This window comes from Nuphar pumila, chromosome 2, assembly GCF_984573655.1.
Source record: "Nuphar pumila chromosome 2, dmNupPumi1.hap1.1, whole genome shotgun sequence".
NCBI lineage: Eukaryota > Viridiplantae > Streptophyta > Magnoliopsida > Nymphaeales > Nymphaeaceae > Nuphar > Nuphar pumila.
This window is the reverse complement of record NC_143250.1, coordinates 108150306-108172570: the sequence shown is the minus strand read 5'-3', so window position 1 is coordinate 108172570 and position 22265 is coordinate 108150306. Positions and strand designations below refer to the sequence as shown.

At 40.1% G+C, this 22265-nt stretch overlaps 2 protein-coding genes across 2 annotated transcripts; one reads left to right on the top strand and one right to left on the bottom strand.

Annotated features, from left to right (window-relative positions):
• Positions 1 to 6964: 6964 nt before the first annotated feature.
• On the top strand, positions 6965 to 13322 carry LOC149846636 (RNA-binding protein Y14A-like). Its single transcript, XM_089991951.1, has 5 exons — positions 6965 to 7337; positions 10322 to 10458; positions 10645 to 10666; positions 12933 to 13071; positions 13186 to 13322. The coding sequence occupies exons 1-5, from the start codon at positions 6965 to 6967 to the stop codon at positions 13232 to 13234; spliced, it is 720 nt and encodes a 239-aa protein (XP_089848077.1). The 3' UTR covers positions 13235 to 13322.
• A 4595-nt stretch (positions 13323 to 17917) lies between these two features.
• LOC149846635 (G-type lectin S-receptor-like serine/threonine-protein kinase At5g24080) lies at positions 17918 to 21284 on the bottom strand. Its single transcript, XM_089991942.1, has 2 exons — positions 18872 to 21284; positions 17918 to 17988 (listed from the first exon to the last, which is right to left on the bottom strand). Exons 1-2 carry the CDS (start codon positions 21282 to 21284, stop codon positions 17918 to 17920), a joined length of 2484 nt encoding a protein of 827 aa, XP_089848068.1.
• Between the last annotated feature and the right edge of the window lie 981 nt (positions 21285 to 22265).

Sequence of the window (22265 nt, the reverse complement as noted above, 5' to 3'; positions counted from 1 at the left end):
TTAGTTTATGCATATAAGTTGAAGTCTGAACTTTTATTTTGATGATATAAAGTATATTTTGTCATGAATATACATGCATTAAAATATGTGCATGGGCATGCTCCATAATACGAATATGTTTTCAGTAAAAGATCTTGATTGACCATTCATGTAATCACCAAAGTGATTTGAGTTATGTTGATTGAGAATTCTTTGAACCATATTAAGATTCATTATTATGATTGTGTGTAAATTTATGAAACATCGATTCTACCCAAAGGAAGGTCATTATATTCTAAATTCACACAGGGTGTAATAGTAGATGTGTTTTTCAGCCTATGAAGCATGTTTGTACCCAAATGTACAATACTAAATTGCCTCTAATTATATGATCTGCTAGTTTCACCAACTGAAGTCAATTCCTTGCGAATTGAAGAGACGGAGCAACTATGAGTATTATTGTTTCCACTAAAGTGGAACGATAATGACTCAACTATGCTTGTCTCAAAAAATATGAAAATAAAGGGTCACATTTTTACCTTTTCATCACAAGTCTCGTTTTAGCAATAATAAAGTTTTATCTTTCATTCCATGTTGTATTGGTCGCTAATTAGTGACAGAATTGGTTTGTCGCTAGTTTCGTCGCTAATTTATGATGGATTAGCGAATGCCATGATCTGTTGCGAGTCCATCGCTAAACAATCAAGATTTGGTTTTGCGATAATCACTAAATTGGCACTGGATATTAGCGATGGATAATATTCGTCGCTAATCTATCATAACATTTAAAAAAAAAAATTAGAAGTGGAGGCAATTGTTCCTGCCGAAGGTGTCGATCATGACATTGTAGAAGTGGCGATCGGGGGAGACGCCCACCCTCTGCATCTCTCTGAACACCTTGAATGCCCTCTACCAATCGCCTGCTTCATGGTAGCTCGCGAGCATCCGACTAAAGACATAGGAATTGGGCAAAACGTTGCTGGCCTCCATCTCCTCCAGGAGGATTCGGGCGGTCTCCCGACGGTCGGCGACAGAGTAGAAGTCGAGCAGGAGGTTGTAGGTGTGGTCGTCGAGGGCGATCCCAGCCTTCTCCATCTCAGAGACGATGTGCTCGGCGTTGTCGAGGAGCCCCCTCTTTACGAACCCCTTGAGCAGGGCGTTGAAAGCTCGGGATTTGGGTTGCAAGCTGCTCTCACCGCTCTCGTGGAAGATGGCCTCCGCCTCGGCGGTACGATCGAAATTGCTGAGGGCGAAGATGAGGGCGACGTAGGTGGAGGTCTTGGGGCTGAGCCCTTAGCCTTGAACCTTGGAGAGGAAAAAAAGTGCCCGATCAGGATCTCCAGCCTTGCTGAATGCGAGGATAAGGTCATTATAGAGGCGAGCATCTGGCTTGACGCTGTCGTCCTAGAGCTCATCGCAGAGGTGGTCGAGGATGCGGGAATTGACGGCGGTGTGGGCGCAGGCATGGACGACGGCGGTGTAATTGATGAGGTTGGAGTGGATGCCCAGGCGCCGCATCTCTGAGAGCAGGTGGAGGGCCTTCTCGAGGTCGTCATTGTGGGCGCAAGCGCCGATGAGGGCGTTGTAGGTGAGGGGGCTCATGGGGTCGCGGTGGTGGGATAGAAGGAAGGCCTCATAGAGCTTCTGTGACTTGCTGAGGGAGTGGATGAGGATGGAGTAACTCACTTCGTGTACTTATATAGGTTTGAAGTGCACGACGCTTTGTGCTCTGATTGGTAGAACATTGCTGCACACAGATTGCCAATGTGGCAACCAATATGATTTTTCTTGACCGTCAGAGGGTCTTGAAACATAAACCTAAGGTTTCCAAACCCTAATAGATTGTAATGATATAATGATGCTTGAATTCTGGGAGGCATCTGCCTAACCTCGGCTCACTTATCCAAAAACAAATAAGATAGGGGTAGATATTAAAAATAATTGAATTTACAGTATAAGAAATGCTTGTCTTGTGACTGGGTTTTGAAGACACAGGCCAAACATGAGGCATTGGTGAATGAGTCTAAGGCTTTGTTTGTTCCATTCCCACTACCATGAGAAAGACATCCCATCATGTGAATGGATTTACATATTAAATGCATGATCAACATGAAAAAAAAAACTTGGCATGTTTATTTCACATGCATAAGTGAAACAAACAAAGCCTAAAAGTCAAGGAAAATCTGATATTCATAGCCTACGTGTGCAATCATGTTAAAATTGATTGAGAGAGAGAGAGAGAGAGTAGAGAACACGCTCCCTTATAAACTTTCTCTTACACAAGATGCAATAATGGAAATGCCAACGGGAAAAGTAAACGAACTTGAATCAGATCTGAAATTGGATTCAAACCCGAACCAGTATAAACCGGGTTCAGTTCTGGGTAAGACTGTCTTTATCATATCCATATCAGTCATCAGATTAGTACCGAGTTAGATATGAAAGGTCGAATGAGTCATAGATACTGCTTAGGGCTTCAACATATCAGGTAAGGCTCCGTTTGTGTGAATCAGATTGGGGCAGGTTCTTTCCTTATCAACAATTCTAGTAACATTCCCTTTTTAGACGAATCTAATTTTTCAGACTAAAAAGAAATTGTGTTATTCACTTTGGGGTATATGGACCTAGACTTGGCCCTTAGAACTGACGAACCTCCCGCTCTTACAGAGCAGAGCTCAACTGAACATAAGGTTGCCTCTGAGAAGTAGGAGCGTTCGAATAGACTTATCTTGTTGCTTTTGCAATCAAGAGTAGCTAAGAATATTAGTGTTATTCCTCACTGCAAGACAGTAAAGAAATTTCTGGGAGCCATTGAGGCTCAGTTTGTTAGTTTTAATAAGTCTACGGCCAGTACGTTGATGTCCAAGCTGGTATCTATGAAATATATCGATGACAGTCATATCCAACAACACATTCTGGAAATAAGGAATATTGTATTTCAATTGAATGACATAAAGTTTGCCATTTCTGACTCTTTCTTGGTCCATTTAGTTTTAACTTTGTTACCTTCTGAATATGGACCCTTTAAATTCTCCTACAACACACATAACGATGAGTGGTCTTTAAATGATCTATTGTCAAAGTGAGTTGAAGAAGAGGAGAATTGAAGGGTGAGAGGGTGCCAAGTGCACATATGACCTCTCATAAAGAAAAACAGAGGCCGAAGCCAAAGAAAAGCTCCTTCAAAGGGAAGAACAAGAAGTCCTTTGGGGATAGTTATGACTCACGCGAAAACCAAATCCCAGGTAGGCGACTTTTCTATAAAATGTTTATTTTGCAAGAAAAATGGGCATAAGAAGGTGGACTGCTTGAAATATAAGAAATGAGTCGAAAATAAAGGTAATAAGTCATTTGTTTCTCATAAGTGTAATTTGATTCATGTTCCATTGCATAGTTGGTGGATTGATTATGATGCCATGATGCACATTGCCAACTTTTTGCAAATATTTCTAAACAAAAGGGAACTAACAGAGCATAAAAGAAGTATCTTCTCAAGAAATAAGATGTGTTCGCATGTCAAGAACGTTGGGACCTGCAGAGTAGTGTTGGAATCGAGATTCATTTTGGATTTGATCGATACATTTTATGTTTCATCATATAGTCAGAACTTGATTTCAATTTCAAAACTTGATAAATTTGGTTTCAGTTTTAAATTTGAAAACTTTAAGCTTGTTATTATCAAAAATTTTATTAATATAGGTTTTGCATATGTGTGTGTGATGGTTTGTATCAGTTAAAAACCAAAGTCCAAATTCAGAAATGTCATTCTGTTAAGAACACATTGATTGACAATAAACGTGGCCTAAAGAAAGATTAATCATATTTGCTTTAGCATCAGAGGTTAGGTCATATCTCAAAAGAGAGAGTCTAGAGACTCATGAAAGAGGAAATCCTTAGATCCCTTGATTTCATGAATATAGAGTCATGTGTTGACTGCATAAAGAGTAAGCAGTCTAATACATATAAGAAAGATGCCAAACACAATAATGAAAAGTTAGAGATAGTGCATACGGATGTGTGCGACTTTTTTTCACTGTGTTATACGGGTAAAAAGTATTTTGTCCCATTTATAGACGATTACTCACGGTATATGTATCTCTACTTATTATTTGAAAAATCAGATGTATTTCAGGTTGTTAAGGACTTTAAGAAAGAAATAAAGAAACAAACCGATGAAGTTATTAAGGTTGTCAGGTCTGATAGAGGTGGCGAATACTATAGTCATTTCACTAAAATGAGATAAAAAGAAGGGCCATTAAAAAGGTTTGTAAAAGAGGAAGGCATTGTACCTCAGTATATCATGCCTGATAGTACTTACCAGAATGGTGTAGCTAAAAGAAGAAATTGTACGCTTAAAGAAATGGTTCGTGCGATGTTCAATCACTCAAACCTTTCCTTGACCTTGTGGGGTGAAGCTCTTAGGACAATAATGCACATTTTGAATAAGGTTCCTACGAAAGCTATTCAGAAAACTTCTTACGAGTTATGAACAGGTAAAAAACCTTCTTTGTTATATATGCGCATATGGAGATATCCAACTGAAGCTAAATTGTATAACCCACATATAAAAGCCTTTGATCCTAAGACGACTAGTGAATTTTTCATTGGTTTTCCAGAAAGGTCAAAAGGCTTTAGGTTTTATTGTCCATTTTATACACCACAGATAGTGAAAACAACTAAAATGAGATTTCATGAAATTGGGACAGTTGCATCTCAAAATATTGATTTTGAGCAAATGCATAATTTAGGTTTCATACCTGCTAAAGATAAAGACCTAGTTTTTCCTATTATTGTCCATTTGGATAATGTCAGGGAAAGTTCGATCAATAATAATCAATCCCAAATAGAGTCAGTTATTGATGAAGATATACAACAACAATAAGATACAATTCTTTTTGAATCACCTGTAGCACCTGTATGGAGGTCCACGAGAACCAGAAAATTTGCTACCCATTCAGACTATGTGGTGTATTTGCAAGAGTCTAATAATTTCATAGACATTGAGAATGATCCCTTCATCTTTGCAAAAACTATTGAAAGTGAAAGATCAACATAATGGATCAATGTCACGAAAGAAGAGCTTGATTCTATGGCAAAAAACCAAGTGTGAGATCTTGTACCTTAACCTGATGGAGTTAGACCTGTTGGTTGTAAATGGGTCTATAAGACCAAAAGAGACTCTAAAGGTCATGTAGAGAGGTACAAGGCTAGACTTGTTGCAAAATGTTTCACACAAATAGAGGGCATTGATTAAAATGAGACTTTTTTTTCTCTTGTCTCAACTAAGGAATTATTGAGAATAATCATGACCCTCGTAGCTCATTTTGATTTAGAGCTACATCAGATGGATGTGAACTGCCTTCCTGAATGAGGATTGGGAAGAAGAGGTATACATGCAACAACCTCCTAGTTTCAGTGTAGATGACTCAAATCATTTGGTTTGCAAATTGAGAAAGTCAATTTATGGACTTAAACAGGCCTCCCGTCAGTGGTATAAGAAGTTCAATAAGGTAATTATGAACTTTGGATTCACTTAATCAGTGCATTTATATTAAGACTAGTGAGTGTAAGTTCATAATTTTGGTTTTATATGTTGACAATATTCTTCTTGCAACTAATTATTTGAGTCTATTATATTAGACAAAAGATTTTCTTTCCTCTCATTTTGATATGAAGAACATGGGTGAGGTCACTTATGTTTATGGAATCGAGATCCATCGTGACAGAACTAAGGGTGTCCTTGACCTCTTTTAGAAACCCTATATCCTTAAGGTTCTTAAAAGATATGGGATTAAGAATTATTCTCCTAGTTTGGCACTTATAGTGAAAGGGGATAAATTGAGCTTAAAGGATTGTTCTCAGGATGATATTGAAAAAACTTAAATGATAAGTGTCCCATATGCTTCAGTGGTTGGGAGTTTGCAGTACGCACAAACCTGATATAGCATTTACTGTAGGAATGAAGGTCATGCACTGTTTACAAGTAATGAAAGACTACATGTTGAGCTATAGAAAAGCTAACCACCTAGAGGTCATTGGATATTCTGATGCGTACTTAGGAGGATGTTTCGACAGTAGAAAATTCACTACTGGATGCATTTTCCTACTAACAGGTGGTGCCATCTCATGAAGAAATGGAAAGCAGTCTACAACTGATGCCCATACCATGGAGGCAAAATTTATTGCTCTATACGAGACTTCGGCTTAGGCCATTTGAATAAAAAACTTCATTATGGGTCTTTGTGTTGTAGACTCTATTGAGAGACCACTAAAGATCTTTTGTGATAATAAAATAATTGTGTCATTTTTAAATAACAACAAGAGCTCAACCTCATGTCGACACATAGAGTTAAAATACTTTATTGTTAAAGAAATGACTGAGAATCATCTGGTATGTATTGATATAATTTAGACGAAGAAAATGATTGCGAATCTCCTTACTAAAGGGCTAACACCGAGATTGTATTCCCAACATGTGAAGGGAATGAGTCTTTATTCTTTCTGACGTATGATAATACATTATGTGATCACACACACACACATATATATATATATATATATATATATATATATATATATATATATATATATATGAATTTGATTCTCTATGACTTTGTGTATTGCTGATTTTGCATATAACATCTCTCATATGATTAGAGAATAACAAAATAACAATATTAAATGACCAATAAAATAGATAAGAGATCAACATATTCATAAAGATAATTTTAATATATTAAAAAATTGAAGATGAATTATAGTCTAGTACATGAAAATACAACATATAAAAGAGTGTTTATCTGCAACTCATATGATTCATTCTTGTGATAAAGGGTAGCATGTGAATAGTGTACTTTTGATATCAATTGGTCAAGTAAAAGAATGTTGGATACAGCTGAGTCTACCCGCATTAGGTGACTGAGTTTGACACAGATCGCAAGTAACTGCCTTTCACTCGTCATGTAAAAGGTAGGCTGTCATTAAGATGATTGGGAGATTCGTAGCTATTAGCCTTTCTCAAATTTCACTTAAGGTTTACCTGGGGTCTTGTTCACCGTCTCAAGGCCTGGGTCATCGTGGGTGTCGACCGGCTGAGGAGAACGCCGAGCACTTGCACTCGCACACCACGGCGTCTTCAAGTGTGCTTTCTGTGTTTGATTCTACAAATACGCCAATACACGGAGCTGTCGCTGCAGCAGCCGAAGCTCCGCTCTGCCATCTACGCATCATCGGGGGAGTTCGGCCCAAGAAGACGAAGGGCAGGGGCTTCCGCGATTTCGACGCCGAGCGCAGCAGCCGTCTCGATGCCAGGGACTTCGATTCCTTGGACTCCAACGGCAGCCTCGGCCCCCAAAGATGTACTCCCTCCTTCCCTCTTTCTTTCGTTCTATTTCCCATTGATTTAATTTTTCCCGTTTGTTTGGTGTTCGATTTTTGCTTCGTCTGGGATGAACTAGGGTTTGCTTTTGTGTTTTTTGACAAACGTTTGATCTGCATTTCAGTTTTACTTATTGATTTTCGAATGCGCTACTTGTGTTGGATTGTTTCTATGGGGTGATTTAAGGTATAAGGGACACTTTATGCTGGATCTTGGGGCTTGATGACGATGATAGGTGATATGGATTCTTGGTAGAGGAGATTTTGGTTAATCTGTTTCTCCGCTTGGTTCAAGAGGCCAATTTAAAGATTCCTTTTTACCATCTTTTAGTTTTCTCTCCATCATCAGCATGTATGATGGATGATGCGCTAACAGTTTGTTTTATTATATTTTTTTTTATCATTGAAATTGTAGGACTGGTTGATTTCCTTCAAGTAACAAAAAAAATGGAAGATCAAGCCAGCCCTGTTGAGGGTGCTTGGTCTAGTCACCATCTATCACCAATAAGAAGTTAAAAAGAAAGGAGAAATGCAAAGTCAGCGTAAGGTGATGTTTAAGATTGGCTCGAAACTTTGAGTTACACCTAAGGAATCATGTCCAAGCTTGGTTACATCCCTTTGACATCGATATGAATGTTGTGAACTCTGGACGTGGTTATATTGAATATGAACGTCAGGATCCCTGAATAGGGCTGGGAAACAAGCCAAGCTCGTAAAGTGCTTGTTCAAACTCGTAGAATAGGCTTGGCAAGCTGAACATGAACAATAGGTACTCGGCTCGGCTCAACTAGGACGAGCTCATTGGGTAGTAAAAATTATATTTTTGATATATTTTTAATCACATAGTATATGTAGAACATATGATTGAACTGTTTGGTTTGCAAAAAATAGGTTTAATGATAAAATCTCATCACTTCTAACTTTGAAACAATGCATTTTTTTTTGTAAATCCTATTTCTTTCAGCTAAAAAACAATGCATTTTTTCTGTAAACAAGCCAGCTTGAACTTGGCTCGTTTAACTCACGCGGCTTGTCTCGCCACAAGAATGAGCCAAGCTTGAACACTTCAAGCTTGGCTCGTTTACCAGCCCTACTGCTGAAAAACTGAGTTCATAGGAATGGACTTATGTTGTGATGCATGTGGCTGTATATAACTGTTGTAACTTCTTTCTGAAATTCAACAGTTTAGTTACAGACTTATTTTCTTTAGAATACACTAGCTTACTATGAGTAAGTACAATTGCAGATGATGCTAAAGAAGGTTCTATTCTACCTCTAGTAGTTTTGAAGCATTAAAATGCATTCATCCAAGGGAGTAGGGTAACACGAATTGTCTTGCTATATGAGGTCGCTGATTTCATGTATAAATCATATATTCACTTTAGAACTGTTTTGTCAGCTTGTATTTGTAGCTTGTTGAGCTGAAGACTTCTGGTGATGTACTATTCTATATGTTGCTCCAGATTGGACAAGTTTAACACAGCAAGGTCTTAAGTGACATTTATCCGTTATTCCATATCTAGGAGGTGTCATGGTTCATCCAGTTAGATTTTCAAGCTACCACTGTTACATGGGAATTTGAAATTACTTCTATTTACTCTTTCTACCCTATGATGAAAAGAATAGCCACTGATTTTTATCATGTACATCAAACGTGCAATCTGACAGAGGAGAGGAATTATCATATCCAGTATTCACTGACCAGTCTGTGTCATTTAAGATTTGGAAGCTGTCGAGTAATTTATGAAATTTATCTTATTTTCTATGTTCTTTACTTCTAAAATTGTGTCTGTGTCTATAAGGGAGAAACAGAAAAGCAAAAAGAAAAATATCGCATTGCAAGTGGAATGAAAAAAAAAATCCTATTTTTGTTTAGCCAAACTGCAAACTTGAACCCATGGAAGTTTTGTTCAGCATGTCAAGCTTTTCGTTATATTTTGCTGGCTCACAGGAGGAAAAGAAAAAAAGAAGAAAAAAAAAGTTGAAAAAAAGAGGGGGAAAAAGAAAAGAGGAAGAAGAGGGGGAAGAAGGCGAGGTTTTGCAATAATTTTGCATGTGCAGCTGTGTGTAATTACATCTTCTTAATTCCCTAGTTCCACTTCTCTCAAGTATCATCTCCATAACTCTGTGCAGAGCCAAAACCTGGGATCTGATTCCTTTGTCTTTCCTTGTAAGATATACATGGAGAACTCTTTATGTCTTTGAGTTTTGGACATTATCACTCATTTTCCTTCATTTTCTAAGGGTTTTGGTTCTTAGTTTTAGGCTTATTTATTTAGGTTTTCCTGTTTTGTCTTTAGTTTTTTTATGGTTTCATGTCTAGTTTTTTTTGGTGTATTTATGTGAAATTAGTTATGTGCTTATATTTATTTTCATGCTATTTTTTGTAAAATGCTCTAGCGACATCTTAATATAGCTTACAGATCATTGATGTCCATTTAGTCTTTCTTTTTCTTCCCTTGCTTCCCAGTTCTCACACGAATCCTGTTTCACTTTCCAAATGGTTCCTCACATGCTTCCTTTTTCTTCTCGGCTTCCTGAATTCTCTTAAAATTTAAACGTTTTTCTTTCCCTTTCTGGTTCCTGCATTGCTTCCTACTTTTTCTTGCTTTTCTGGCAACCGTAGTTCAACCATAACTTGAAGAGGCCTTCTTTGTCTGAAAGTTGTAACGACCATCATATTTTTAGTCTTGTTTACTTAGGGGATTTAATGGTCAAATTAAACTGATCTAATCATGGACACTTGTATGCTTTTTGTTAGAGTTTGTCACTTGACCTTCTATTGGCAAATAAGCTGGTTCCCTTGCTGTTTTCTTTGCTTTGAATTTCGTGATTCCACTGAATGTCAGTATTTCTTTTTCTGATCATCATGCTTCTAGTCTTTTATCATATCTGTGCAATTTTGAGAGATTCCATGCTTTTCATAGCATGTAATTCTATTAACCTTGTTGTACCCCACATGTAGCTGTGGCGGATTGGATTGTTTTGGTTACTGGGGTTCATGAAGAGGCTCAAGAAGATGACCTACATGCAAAATTTGGAGAGTGCGGAGAGATTAAGAACTTGCACCTCAATCTTGACTGCCACACTGTCTTCGTTAAGGTTACGATTCTCCTTTTCTTTTTCGTCACAATGTACTTACATAAAACTACAGTGTGCTAGTTTAGGCCACTCACTTTTTCTATTCACCAACTTTTCCCTCATGAAATTGTCATTATTCATCCATCTCAGCTTTGTTTCAGGAGACAGTTTTTTGGCATATTTATGTGTAATATCTTTGACTTACAGAGGTTACTGATTGTTTTGGCCTGTTTGCATCTTACCTGTATCAGTGTTCAGCAATATCAGAAACGCTTGTAAAGTATTTTTCTATAGTAATCAAACATACTGTGAGCTTGGTCAATTATCATTACAAACACAAGAAGGAAAAGATTAAGTGTCTAGTAAAATGAATTGCTGTGTAGAAAAAAACATGGTTGGCCAAAGTTTCTCAAATGTGTCCACTCAGCTTAAATAGTGTTGATGCACATATTTATTTGCAACATTATACAGATACCTGCTTTCATTGATTTTGTAAGTGGGTTGATAGCATTTCTGTAATGAGATATTGCGGAAATATAAAGAGTGCATACAAGCACATACAACAATGAATAAAAGAGAAAATATCACAAGTCCACGAAGGGACAATACAAGCACAAGCCTTTAAGAAGGCAACAATATACAAAGCCTCTTATTGAAAAGAGAGAGAAGCTCTCCAAGATGAAAATACACAAGGGGATCACCCCTATTTATACAAGAGGAAGAGGAGGAAAAAGGAGGGCCAAAGAGCCTCAAAAGGAGAGCCAAAAGGGGGCTCCCATAGAGTCGTTGGGAGCCCCCAACGGTCACATTTGTGACCGTTGGGGGCTCCAACGACTTCTATGTTGGAGCCCCTTTAGGTCCTCAAAAAGAATAAAAAAGAAATGAAAAAATAAAAAATAAAAATTACATTTATTCAAAAAGAAAAAAAATAGTTGTTTTCTAAAACAACTATGAAATTACAAAAATACCCCTATCGGGTATTGATGTAATATACAGAATTTATATATATATATATATATATATATATATATATATATATATATATATATATATATATATATAATAGGTACATTTTAACAATTTCAATGTTGCAAGATGTAGGATAATTGCAGAAGTATCTTTAAGATTTTCATTTTTTTTCTTTTTCTTCTTATTTTTTGGCATGGGCAAAAGATTATGAAAGGAAATTTAAAATATTTTGTCAAGTTTTCAAAAGAATCAAGCAATCCTTGGGAAAATCTGGTGACATTGTTGTACTTGTATGACTATATCTGCTATTTCCAAATCAGAATTGTGCCTAACAGCACCTCTCCATCATTCTCTCTCTCTCTCTCTATATATATATATATATATATATAATATTTGATGCACACCCAGAGTTACCGAAAGCGCCATAGGGAATGGGGAAGCACGTTTCGGAAGTGCGAAACATTGTGGTTCCGAAATGTGTTGAGAAGCACAAAAAAAATTTGGGAAGCGCGTTTCCCATTTAGGAGAAGCTTGCTTCCTCCTTTTTTTTTATATTTTTATTTTTATTTTTTTATTTTTCTTTTTTTCTGCTTCCTAGGTCACTTCCGGTTCGCTTCCTAGGTCACTTTCGAGACGATTCCTGGTTCGCTTCTAAGTCATCCCATACTTCCCGTTTCCTATAATTTTGAAAGTGCCTCTTCCTGCTTTCGCTTCCCGAATCGCTTTCTGCTCCGACTGACAACTTTGTGCATACCAAATTATAAGAAACTATTGAACTGAAAATCACAAGTTCAAGCTTTATCAACTCAATCTGACCACATAGATGTGTTCAGGAAGATTTGTTTGCTAAGTTCAAACCTTGGATCGTGTTATTTCGATCCAACAATATGATTTTTTGAATCGTGAAATTTTAGTGCATTGTGGACCGTTACTTTTTGAAGCCCTTAAAAAACCTGCTTCTTTGTCATAATCACATGATTCAAAACTCTTCCCACTAAACAAACATTGTAGATCACATCCATAATATTTAATTTACAAAAAAACTCTAAAGCCTATGATTTTCAGCTCAATAGTTCCGTATAATTTGGTGCCTTCAATAACACCAAATATTAACCACCCTTTTGAATAAACAGACGCCTGCCATTTTCCTCTCTCTCACGACACACACAAACACGCACATGCACTTCCATGTCTCCTACTCTACCAATCTTTGCAACTTCGTGCAATTAAACTGAAATCTTTCATGTTGGACTGTACCTTTTTCTGTGCCAGTAGCTGGAAGCTCACAAAATCTCACTGTCACAAACTTGTCATCTTTCATTGTCACTGCCACTTCATTTTTGTATTAATGGGGTTTTGTGCTGATCTGTTAGAGCTATTTTTTACCTCTTCTCAAAGGCTGGGAAAATCTTTCTGATTGTTTCTGTATATTGGTTCTTTTCCACAACACTTACCATATTAATAATTATGTTTAATGACATACATTTTGCTTGAATGTGATATCAGTAAAATTGTTTTTCAAACAGGGTTATGCATTGATTATGAGAACATAGAGGAAGCCCGCTCTGCCATAGAGAACCTGAATGGGACTGAACTTCTCATGCAAACCATCTCTGTTGATTGGGCTTTCAGCAATGGACCCTTCAGGCGCAGGAACATGAGGAGGTTGCTGCCCTAATGCATACTATTTCTTTTGTAGCTACTTGTTATAGTTCAAGCTGAACCGCACCCACCCTGTATTGCTTACGTTCATTATGACCCTTGTACTCACCTCTGCAGGTCTCCATGTGGTTATCGTTCTAGGACCCCTCCTATGAGAAGATTCTGAGGCTGCTCTTTCATTGTGAATTGATGAAAGTCTTGGTCGGGTGTTGGGTACCTGCGCTAATTGGGCAATCACATTTTCTTTGCATGGGTGTAGACCTTATTGTGTTACTACCATTTCATTTTTATTGCGAGTTTTATCATCATGGTTTTCTCATGCTTTACTTTGTGTGGTGCCTGCTCATACTCTGTATTTTGGTAAGTGTGTAATTGGTTCCCTAGTTTTCTCCATCTAAACTGAAAACTGTGTTGAAATGAAAATATGAAAGAAATGATATGATATATTCGGATATGGAATCAGTTATTTCATGATTATTCTTTCCATTGAATGTCATGGTCTTCATGGAACAATAACATATGAAAAACGGGTTTTGTGTTGGAATCTCACAAATGCAATTCCCTGGAAATGAAAAAGGTTATGGTTATATACCCATTTTTTGTGGGGTTTCCGTGCGTGATTGATCTTCAGAATCAACTAAGTAGAAAATGGTGGGTCTTCCTGGTTCTGTGATCTCTAGTGTCCCTTCCAGCATCTTGGCAACCTTTCCCATTGCACCATTCCGTTTTAACCATTGAAGGCCTCAGTTCAGGTCGGTCTTGTAGGCACCACATTGCTGTTTTAACCATTCTGTTAAGCATCAAGACTACAAGAAAAATGTTAATTAGCGACGGAAATTTGCGGCGAAAATAATTTATCGCAAATTTGCGGCGAAAATAATTCATCGCAAATTTGCGACGGATTAGCTAGAGAAAACCAGTCATCCTTAAAATTAGAATTAGTTACAGAATTAACAACGAAAAAATTCTGTCTCAAACTCCATCGCAACTTCGCGACATAATTTTTTCGTCGCTAATCCGTCACTAATTAGCGACGGATTTTGAGACAGAATTGTTATGTCGCTAATCCATCGTTACTTTTCAATGTAAAATGGTCTATCTAGGAAGCAAAATTCTCTCATGCTTTTTCTCTCTCCCTCCTTTTCCGTCGATCCACCTCCCTTTCTCCTCCCTCGCTCGTTCCCCTCTGTCGCCTCCCATCCTTCGAGCAGACGCCGACGACCGAAGCCACCGGCCACCCCTTCGAACACCACCATTGGCTCCTTCTTCCCTGCTGCCACCGATGACCATCGACCATCAGCCACCCCCTCTTTGATCGCCGCCATCTTCCCTTGTTCCCTCAGCGACCCCGCCGATGACACATCGCATGTTCCTCCCGCTCTGGCAACTCGGCCGAAGTCCACCAGTGACCACGCCGGTGAGCTCGCTTGTTCACTGCCTCCCGTACCCTCGCACCCTTTCTGGGTTCTCCGACAGCGCCCTGACATTTCGTTCGTTGCCCTCTTCTTCTCCTTCTGTGTTTTTACTGTGACGCTGGAGTTGTCACCGCCGACCTCCTCCTCAGGTAAGCTCCCTCTCTATCTCAATTTCAACATGCGCCTCCCCCCTGTCTCTCTTTCCAACCTGTCGGCAGGGGGGGCCGCCCCCCTGTCGCTGGTCCTTTTTGCCCCTTGCCCTTGTTTTCTCTCGGTCGACAGGGGGATCCACCCCCTGCCTTTGTGTTTGCTTGGCTGGCAGGGGGCTCTGCCCCCTGCCTTTGTTTTCGTTTGGTCGGCAGGGGGTTCAACTCCTTGCTTTTGTTCTCTTTTGGCTCTGCCCCCTGTTGCTGTTGCTTCTCGGTGGGGGTTGAGCCCCCGTCTTTGTTTTCATTCGGTTGGTAGGGGGCAGAGCCCTTTGTCCTTGGTTCTTTCAGTCGGCACGGGGCGGAGCCCCTCCGCCCCCTGTCCACTTTGTTTCTTCGGCCGCCAAGAGCTCTGTCTCCCTGCTGTTGTCTTTTCTCGTCGGGTAGGGAGGGCGAAGCCCCTACCTGAGTGGTCCTTCTGCTGATAGGGGGAGGGGGCTCTACCCCCTGTTGTGTTCCTCTTTCGTCAGGCAGGGCGAGGCGAAGCCCCCTGCCTGTGTCTTTGTCTTTGACCGACAATTTTTGTTATTGCAGGTGTGTAGCAAAGCAAAATGCGTGATGCTTAATGCTAAGCATCACATGTGGCTTAAAATGGCATGCAAAAAGAAACAAGAAAAATGCAAATCCAAAAGCATGCAAATCAGGTAAATACCCGTGGTGAGTAAGTGATGCAAGTGCATCTCATGTTATTTACTTTCTTGGATGCAAAACTTTTCTACTCACACACTCACTTAGTTGTAGATATTTATGATTGTTTTGCTGGAGTTTGGAGATCATGCTGAGCATGATTTGAATGTATGAGAATAGAAGTGCTCTTATCTTTATAGTTTAGAGACCATGCTAGTCATAGTTGTAGTTAGCAGAATATTGGAGTGCGTTTGCTGCAGGTACATGTTTGACATTGTTGTGATATGAATGATAGAATATATTGCAATGTTTGACATGACTATCCATGCTTGCATGAAGTTATTTTCGATTTGATTATGCATTATATGTAAAATTGTATCATGAAAACATGCTTAAAATGAATGTATCGTATTTGTGAATGTGATTTTATCTTTCTAAATATCCTTGTGATGTGTGTAAATATGATGTGATGGTGTTACACACGAAAATATTGAATTATTAATGCATGCATAATAGTTCATGGAATTGCATTTTATGTTAAGCATGTTTGTGGTAGAGAGGGGAAGAAAATTTACGCATTAACTGAAACAAAAAATTGCTCACCAACCATCACCAAATAAGAATTTCTAACAGATTTGTAAACCACAACAAAGTGTTAACCAACTCAACACAAGCAACAAGCAAAATGAAGACTTTATGACATATGCAAATTATAGCAAACCAATAAGGAGAAATCAATCATTTCATTTTCATTAACTTAAAAAAATGGAACCTACTTTGTAATCTTATCTGAATGTATAGAAAACTACTTTTGCTTGACAGTAGTTTTCTTAGAGGTGAATGACATTATATATATATATCAAATCATTACATCCACCATCAATGCATGATAAATTAAATATTTTCTTCTATCATAGCATTATTATAATTTTCTTTTAACTGGTTAAGATAATATTCGTAATATCATGAGACAAAATGATTGCAAACCGTGAATGAATGTACCGTAGGATAATTGATAATGAGGTGTCGCTTGAATATATGGATGGTGTAGGCAGTTTTATTGAATTTGCAGCGGCAAGTGTCAGTACAATGGATCTCACCGGTCGGATCAGGTGCTCCTGCACGATGTGTAAGAACAATCGATTTGTAGAACCTCATGGTGTTAGACATCATCTATACAAGAAGGGTTTTATCAGTGGTTATCAGAATTGGACGCTTCATGGTGAAGAATTTTGGAACAATTTTGATGCACGGGTGGATGTGGTGCACGATAATCCATATGTGAATTTGATATTTGATGCCGCAGGACCAGAACTGGGTTCTGCTATGGGTCCTAGTCATGTACCAACTGGGGTAGAGGAAGAAGCAACAAATAATGCAGTTAATAGATTTTATGATTTACTTAGAGATGTTGATGAGCCACTATGAAATGGTTGCGAGAGTCATACTATCTTGTCTGTAGTTCTTCAACTACTGAATTTGAAGTAAGAGTATAATTTGAGTCAATCATGTTTTGACCATTAGTAAGTAAATATATGATTAATATAGTTAGTACATATAGGATTCACGTACTGTTTTTTTAGGATTCACTGAAAAATTCATTCTGCAAGGAGCGATTAGACATGTGGGTTTTAGAGAACATAGTTTGTGATTTCCTGTATTTCATTTCAGTAATTTAGATTAGTTTGCTTGGATTAATTCATTTAGCTTAGTTAGTTAGTTCTGACATAGTCAACTGAATATTAGTTGTTCTTTGTTTTTGTTATTTGAATTTCCAAACCGGTTTTGTTCAGACTAGTTCGGTCTGAACCGACCCAACCTGAGCCGGTTCGGCTAAAACTGGTTCAGTCTGAACCGGTCTAAACATTTTTTTTTTAAACTGCGGTCGGTCTGGGTGCGACCCAGACCGACCACCCAGGCTGAACCGACCCCTTTTTTTGTTTAAGTTGTCTCAGTCTGGACATGACCCAGACCGACAGGCTCAGTCTGGGTTGCACCCAGACCAACCCGGTTTGGTCCAAGTCACACCCGAACCAAACCGATCCTCTTCAAATGAAAACCTAAAAGCAGAAGGGGGCTCTGCCCCTTCCATTTTTTTTACAAATGCAAAGGGTTGGCCTCTGCCGGCCCTCTCCTTCTCTGTGGCAGAGGGGCCGGCCACCAGCGCCGGCTGGCCGACCACCGGCATCGGCCAACCCCCTCCCCCCCCCCCCCCCCCCCTCCTCTCTCTCTCATAACCCTCTGTTTTTTTTTTTCGTTTAACAAAAAATCGCCGGCAGCCATGGCTGCCGCCCCCCTCCTTTGTCGAGAACGAAAAAAGAAACAAAGGAGAAGATGAAAAAGAAGAACAAGAAGAAAGGGAGGAGTCTTACCTCGTTGTCGCCAGCGTCTGAATTCGGTAAGCAGCTCTCTCTCATTCTCTTTGTTGTTTTGTACTCAAGTTTTTTTAAAGTGCCGCATCATCGCATTCACACCCGCACCCACACCTATGTGACATAAGTGGAAAGTTATTTCATGATTGTTCTTTCCATTGAATGTCTTTCTCATGCTTTACTTTTTGTGGTGCCTGCTCATACCTTGTACTTGTCTGTAATTGGTTCCCTAGTTTTCTCCATCTAAACTGGAAAATGTATTGAATGTTGAAACAGGCAATGCAAATGAACCATACATAACTGTATTCACAAATGAAATCAGCCATGATTATTGTTTTCATTGACTGTCATGGTAAAGTTGCAACATATGAAACAGGGGTTTTGTGTTTGGAACTCACAATGCAGTTTCCTTTGAAATTATTAAGGGAATGGTTAGGGGTGGCAAAACCAGACACGACCTGCCAACCCGCCTCTTAGGCGGGTTCAGGTTGGGCTTAAACTAACCCGTTTAATAAATGGGTCGACCCGCCTAACCCGTTTATTAAACGGGTCAGGTTCGTGTTAGGGGTATGCCAACCCGCCAACCCAGCTGACCCGTTTAATAAACGGGTTAGGCGGGTGGGTCAACCCGTCCGCCAACCTGACCCGCCAACCCGTTTATTAACCGAGTTGGCGGGTCGTGTCGGGTTACCCATTTAATAAAGGGGTCGGGTTCGTGTTTGCCACAACCGACCCGTTTAATAAACAGTTCGGGTTCGGGTTGAGGTATGCTGACCCGCCAACCCGCCGGGTCGACCCGCCAACCCGCCGGGTCGACCCGCCAACCCGACCCGATTGCCACCCCTAGGAATGGTTATACACCCATTTTTTGTGGGGCTATGTCACATGGACTCTTTCTAACAGGGGACTGCACCTGCACCGAGGCGGGTGCGACACTTGAACACAATTTTCTTTGGGTTAGGTGAAGTCAATCACACTGAGGTCCATTTCTATCTAAAAGTAGATTCAGTTAACCCTAATCAAGTTCATTTTTATTTATATTATATATACAAATACGTAAATGCATACAAACACACTTGGTGTTAACTTAAAACTGTTAAAAATTATATATATATCCTCCCCCTCCCCCACCCCATCCCACCCAAGTTTTTTTAAAGTGCCGCACCTGCATCCACACCCACACCTATGTGACATAGTTGTGGGGATTTGATGCGTGATTGATCTTCAGGATCTGCTAAGTAGAAAATGGCGGGTCTTCCTGGTTCCGTGATCTCTACTCTCCCTTCCAGCATCTTGGCAGCCTTTCCCATTGAAGGCCTCAGTTCAGGCCGGTCTTGCAGGCACCACATTGCTGTTTTAATCATTCTGTCAATCAGCACAAGGTGCTGCTGGTTGTCATATGTCTGCAGAAGCTGCGGATCCAGAATGTCCTCAATATTCTTCTCTTTGTACACCTTGTCGAACACCCACTGTGGAAGGAACCAGTCATCACTTGCTATCGAATGTTGCGGTGGCTTGAAGTTCCGAATCCCGGTCACTATCTCGAGCAGCACCATTCCAAAGCTGTACACATCTGCTTTCACTGTGATTGGTTCTCGTCCGAGCCATTCTGGGGCCATGTATCCAGGCGTCCCTCGCATCATGGACATGCTCAAGATATCTTCTTTGTTAGAGAGCTTGGCTAATCCAAAGTCTGATACTTTTGGGCAAAAGTCATGCTCCAGGAGGATATTTTCTGGTTTGATGTCACAGTGGAGCACCCACTCAAGGCATTCCTCATGAAGGTAGGCAATTGCCCTTGCTACACCCACGGCAATCCGGTAACGTATGCTACAATCAAGCATGGGCTTCTGGGGGCTCGAAGCCGTCTGGTTTTGATGCCTGACTGCAGCAGGGAACATGTGCTTGTCCAGGGAGCCATTGGGGATGTACTCAAAGACAAGCAGCTTTTGCTCCTCTGTACAAAATCCCCACAGGCGAACAAGGTTGAGGTGATGCATTCGGCCGATAATTGCAACTTCTGCCCAGAACTCAGCCTCACTGCGAGGGGACGTCTTCAGGCGTTTCACCGCCACCATCCGTTGGTCTGGGAGCTGGCCTTTGTAAACGGTGCCGAATCCGCCTTCACCGATCTTATCAGAGAAGTTGTTTGTAGCAGCCTTGAGCTCGGCGTAAGAGAAGCGCTTGGGCCCTCCTGCTGGGAGGAGTTCAAAGCCGAAAGTGCGTGCTAAGCGGCTTTGCCTGCGAATGAAGGTCCAGAAGAATGCGATACCACCAATGAGCTCGATGGCGAAGAAGGAGGAGACAATGGCAAGGTTCCTGGTCTTTGTTTGGGACTGCTTCGGAGGGATTGGAAGGCGGATGTGAGACAGACATCTTGTCTCAACCAATGTGGTCAGCCCTGTGAAGTTTGAAGTTGCATTCTCATTTACAGATACACGAAGATACACAGCATTTTGCGTATCTGGAGACCAGTATCCATTTAGGAGTCGATCGATATGGTGGACGCAGTACTGACTGCCGTCGATTTTGTAAGTGAAGCCGAGACACCGAGGATTGGCCAAGCACATAGATTCACATGTAGCGAGATTCTGGGGTCTGAGGTTGGTTTGGTTTGAACCGCCGGTGAAGTTCACGAAATCCAGTCTGAGGAATTTGCTTTCTCTGGGGTCTGCTGAGAGTGGGATTTTCAGATTGCAGCTGCCTGCTGGGGTCTGCTGGTATCCGGGTGGGCAGAGGCAGTAGGGGATGTTGGTGATGGAATTGCTCTTGCACACGAAATTCGGGCTGCAGGTGCCATGAACGTTGCAAACTTCTGGTATGGCTTGCCAGACTATGGTCCAATTCCCTGAGCCAGGGTCCAGGCTGTAGATCCTCAGGTTCCCATTATACTCCAGAGTTAGTCTGTGCAGCCTGTTCGGGCTGCCGAGATCTGCTGTTACCAATTGACCGTTCTGCATGTGCAGCACTCCATCAGATGTTAGGTTCGTAAAGGTGCTCTGGCTGGTCCAGTACTGATCTGATTTGTTGAAGGCCAGAACACTGGCGTTGATAAACTGATAGCTTCCAGAGGCGTAGTCGGTCGGACTTCGGCTGGAGACGAGCTGGATCCGGCTCGGCGGGAATAGCTGGTTGGTGAGGATGGTGTCTGTTGGATAATTGAAGCTCATCCAATTGTCAAAATGGAGGTTGCCATCCTCATCTAGGACCAACTTCGTTGAGTTGGGTTGGTTGGTTGTGGCGTTGGCCCAAAGGTTCTGGCCTGTGGCGGAGTCATTGAGGATGAGTTCTCCAGTGGAGGAGAAGATTAGAGACGATGAGCGATTTACAGGTGCATTGCGGTTGAGCGCCCACACTATTGTCCTGTCTGCAGCACTCCTGTACCAGATTGCAAAGATATGGAGCTGCGGCGAGGAAGGTAAGGGCCGGAATCCGGCGATGAAGGTGCCATTGGGGGAGGCGAGGACTTGGTTCTGGTCTATACGCCATGGGGAGTCAAGCAGAGAGAAAGAGGAGATGCGTTTCTGTTGTTGGGAGGATGCTGCAGAGTAGGAGCAGAAGATGAGCAGAAGAGAGAGGAGAATTTTGGCAGCCATGGCTTCCTGTGGTGAATTGGGACTTTGGGTCTGTTGATTGGGGAATGGTTATGGGCTCCTTTGATACTTTGTGGTCAATTTTTCTCACTGTTTATCGATTGCGAGGTTCCTGTTCAGAAATCTAATGTCCTTACGCTAGATCGTGTTTTAGTTTGAACCGTAAGTATTTGGTTGGTTTGTACTTTTTCAGCCCAAGGAAATTTTCCTTTAGGTCGAACATTTTGTCTATAATCCCAAAATAACCCCTATATTTCTGAATTTACTGATATATGCCTCTGGTTTCTTGGAAACTGCTAAACAAATATCGATCATTTTTTGTTATCCGTTAACCATAGTGACAGACGTTTTTATCGGCAATTTCTCGTTTTTCAAAAACTCACGAGAAATTGAAAAAATTCCATAAATCTTGCATTTTTTGGCAAAATCTTGGCAATAAAAAAAACATATAAATATAAAATTTATTTTTATAAGAAAATATTAATAACAATTATTTAAAAATAAAAATACACAGTTTTTTTTAGATAAATAACCATTTAAAACGTAAATATCACGTTTAAATCCCGGTATTTATGTTTTTTCATAAATCTCGTGATATTTTAAAAATCTCGTGAGAAATTGCCATTTTAAACTTTCAGGCCATTTCTCACGATATTATCGTGAGATTTTCGTAAATCTCACAATATTTGTCACACTGCCGTTAACTCAGGTTAAATCTCAGTTACATTGAATTAAACAACAATATCACTTTCTTTCCTCTGACAGAGAGTAAATATGTATTTTTTAACTCCAAAGAATAATATAAGAAACTAAAATAGATCGCCTTTCTCATGATGATAAATAATAACCAAATATTTTTATTTGGTGACCTGCTGGAACGTAAATTTCAGAAATAGTGAAGCCCTTTTTAGAGTTAAGAGTAAAAGGTCGGCCCTTGGATGATTTTTTTTTTTTAATTAAACCAAATTAAGTCTTTGTGGAATG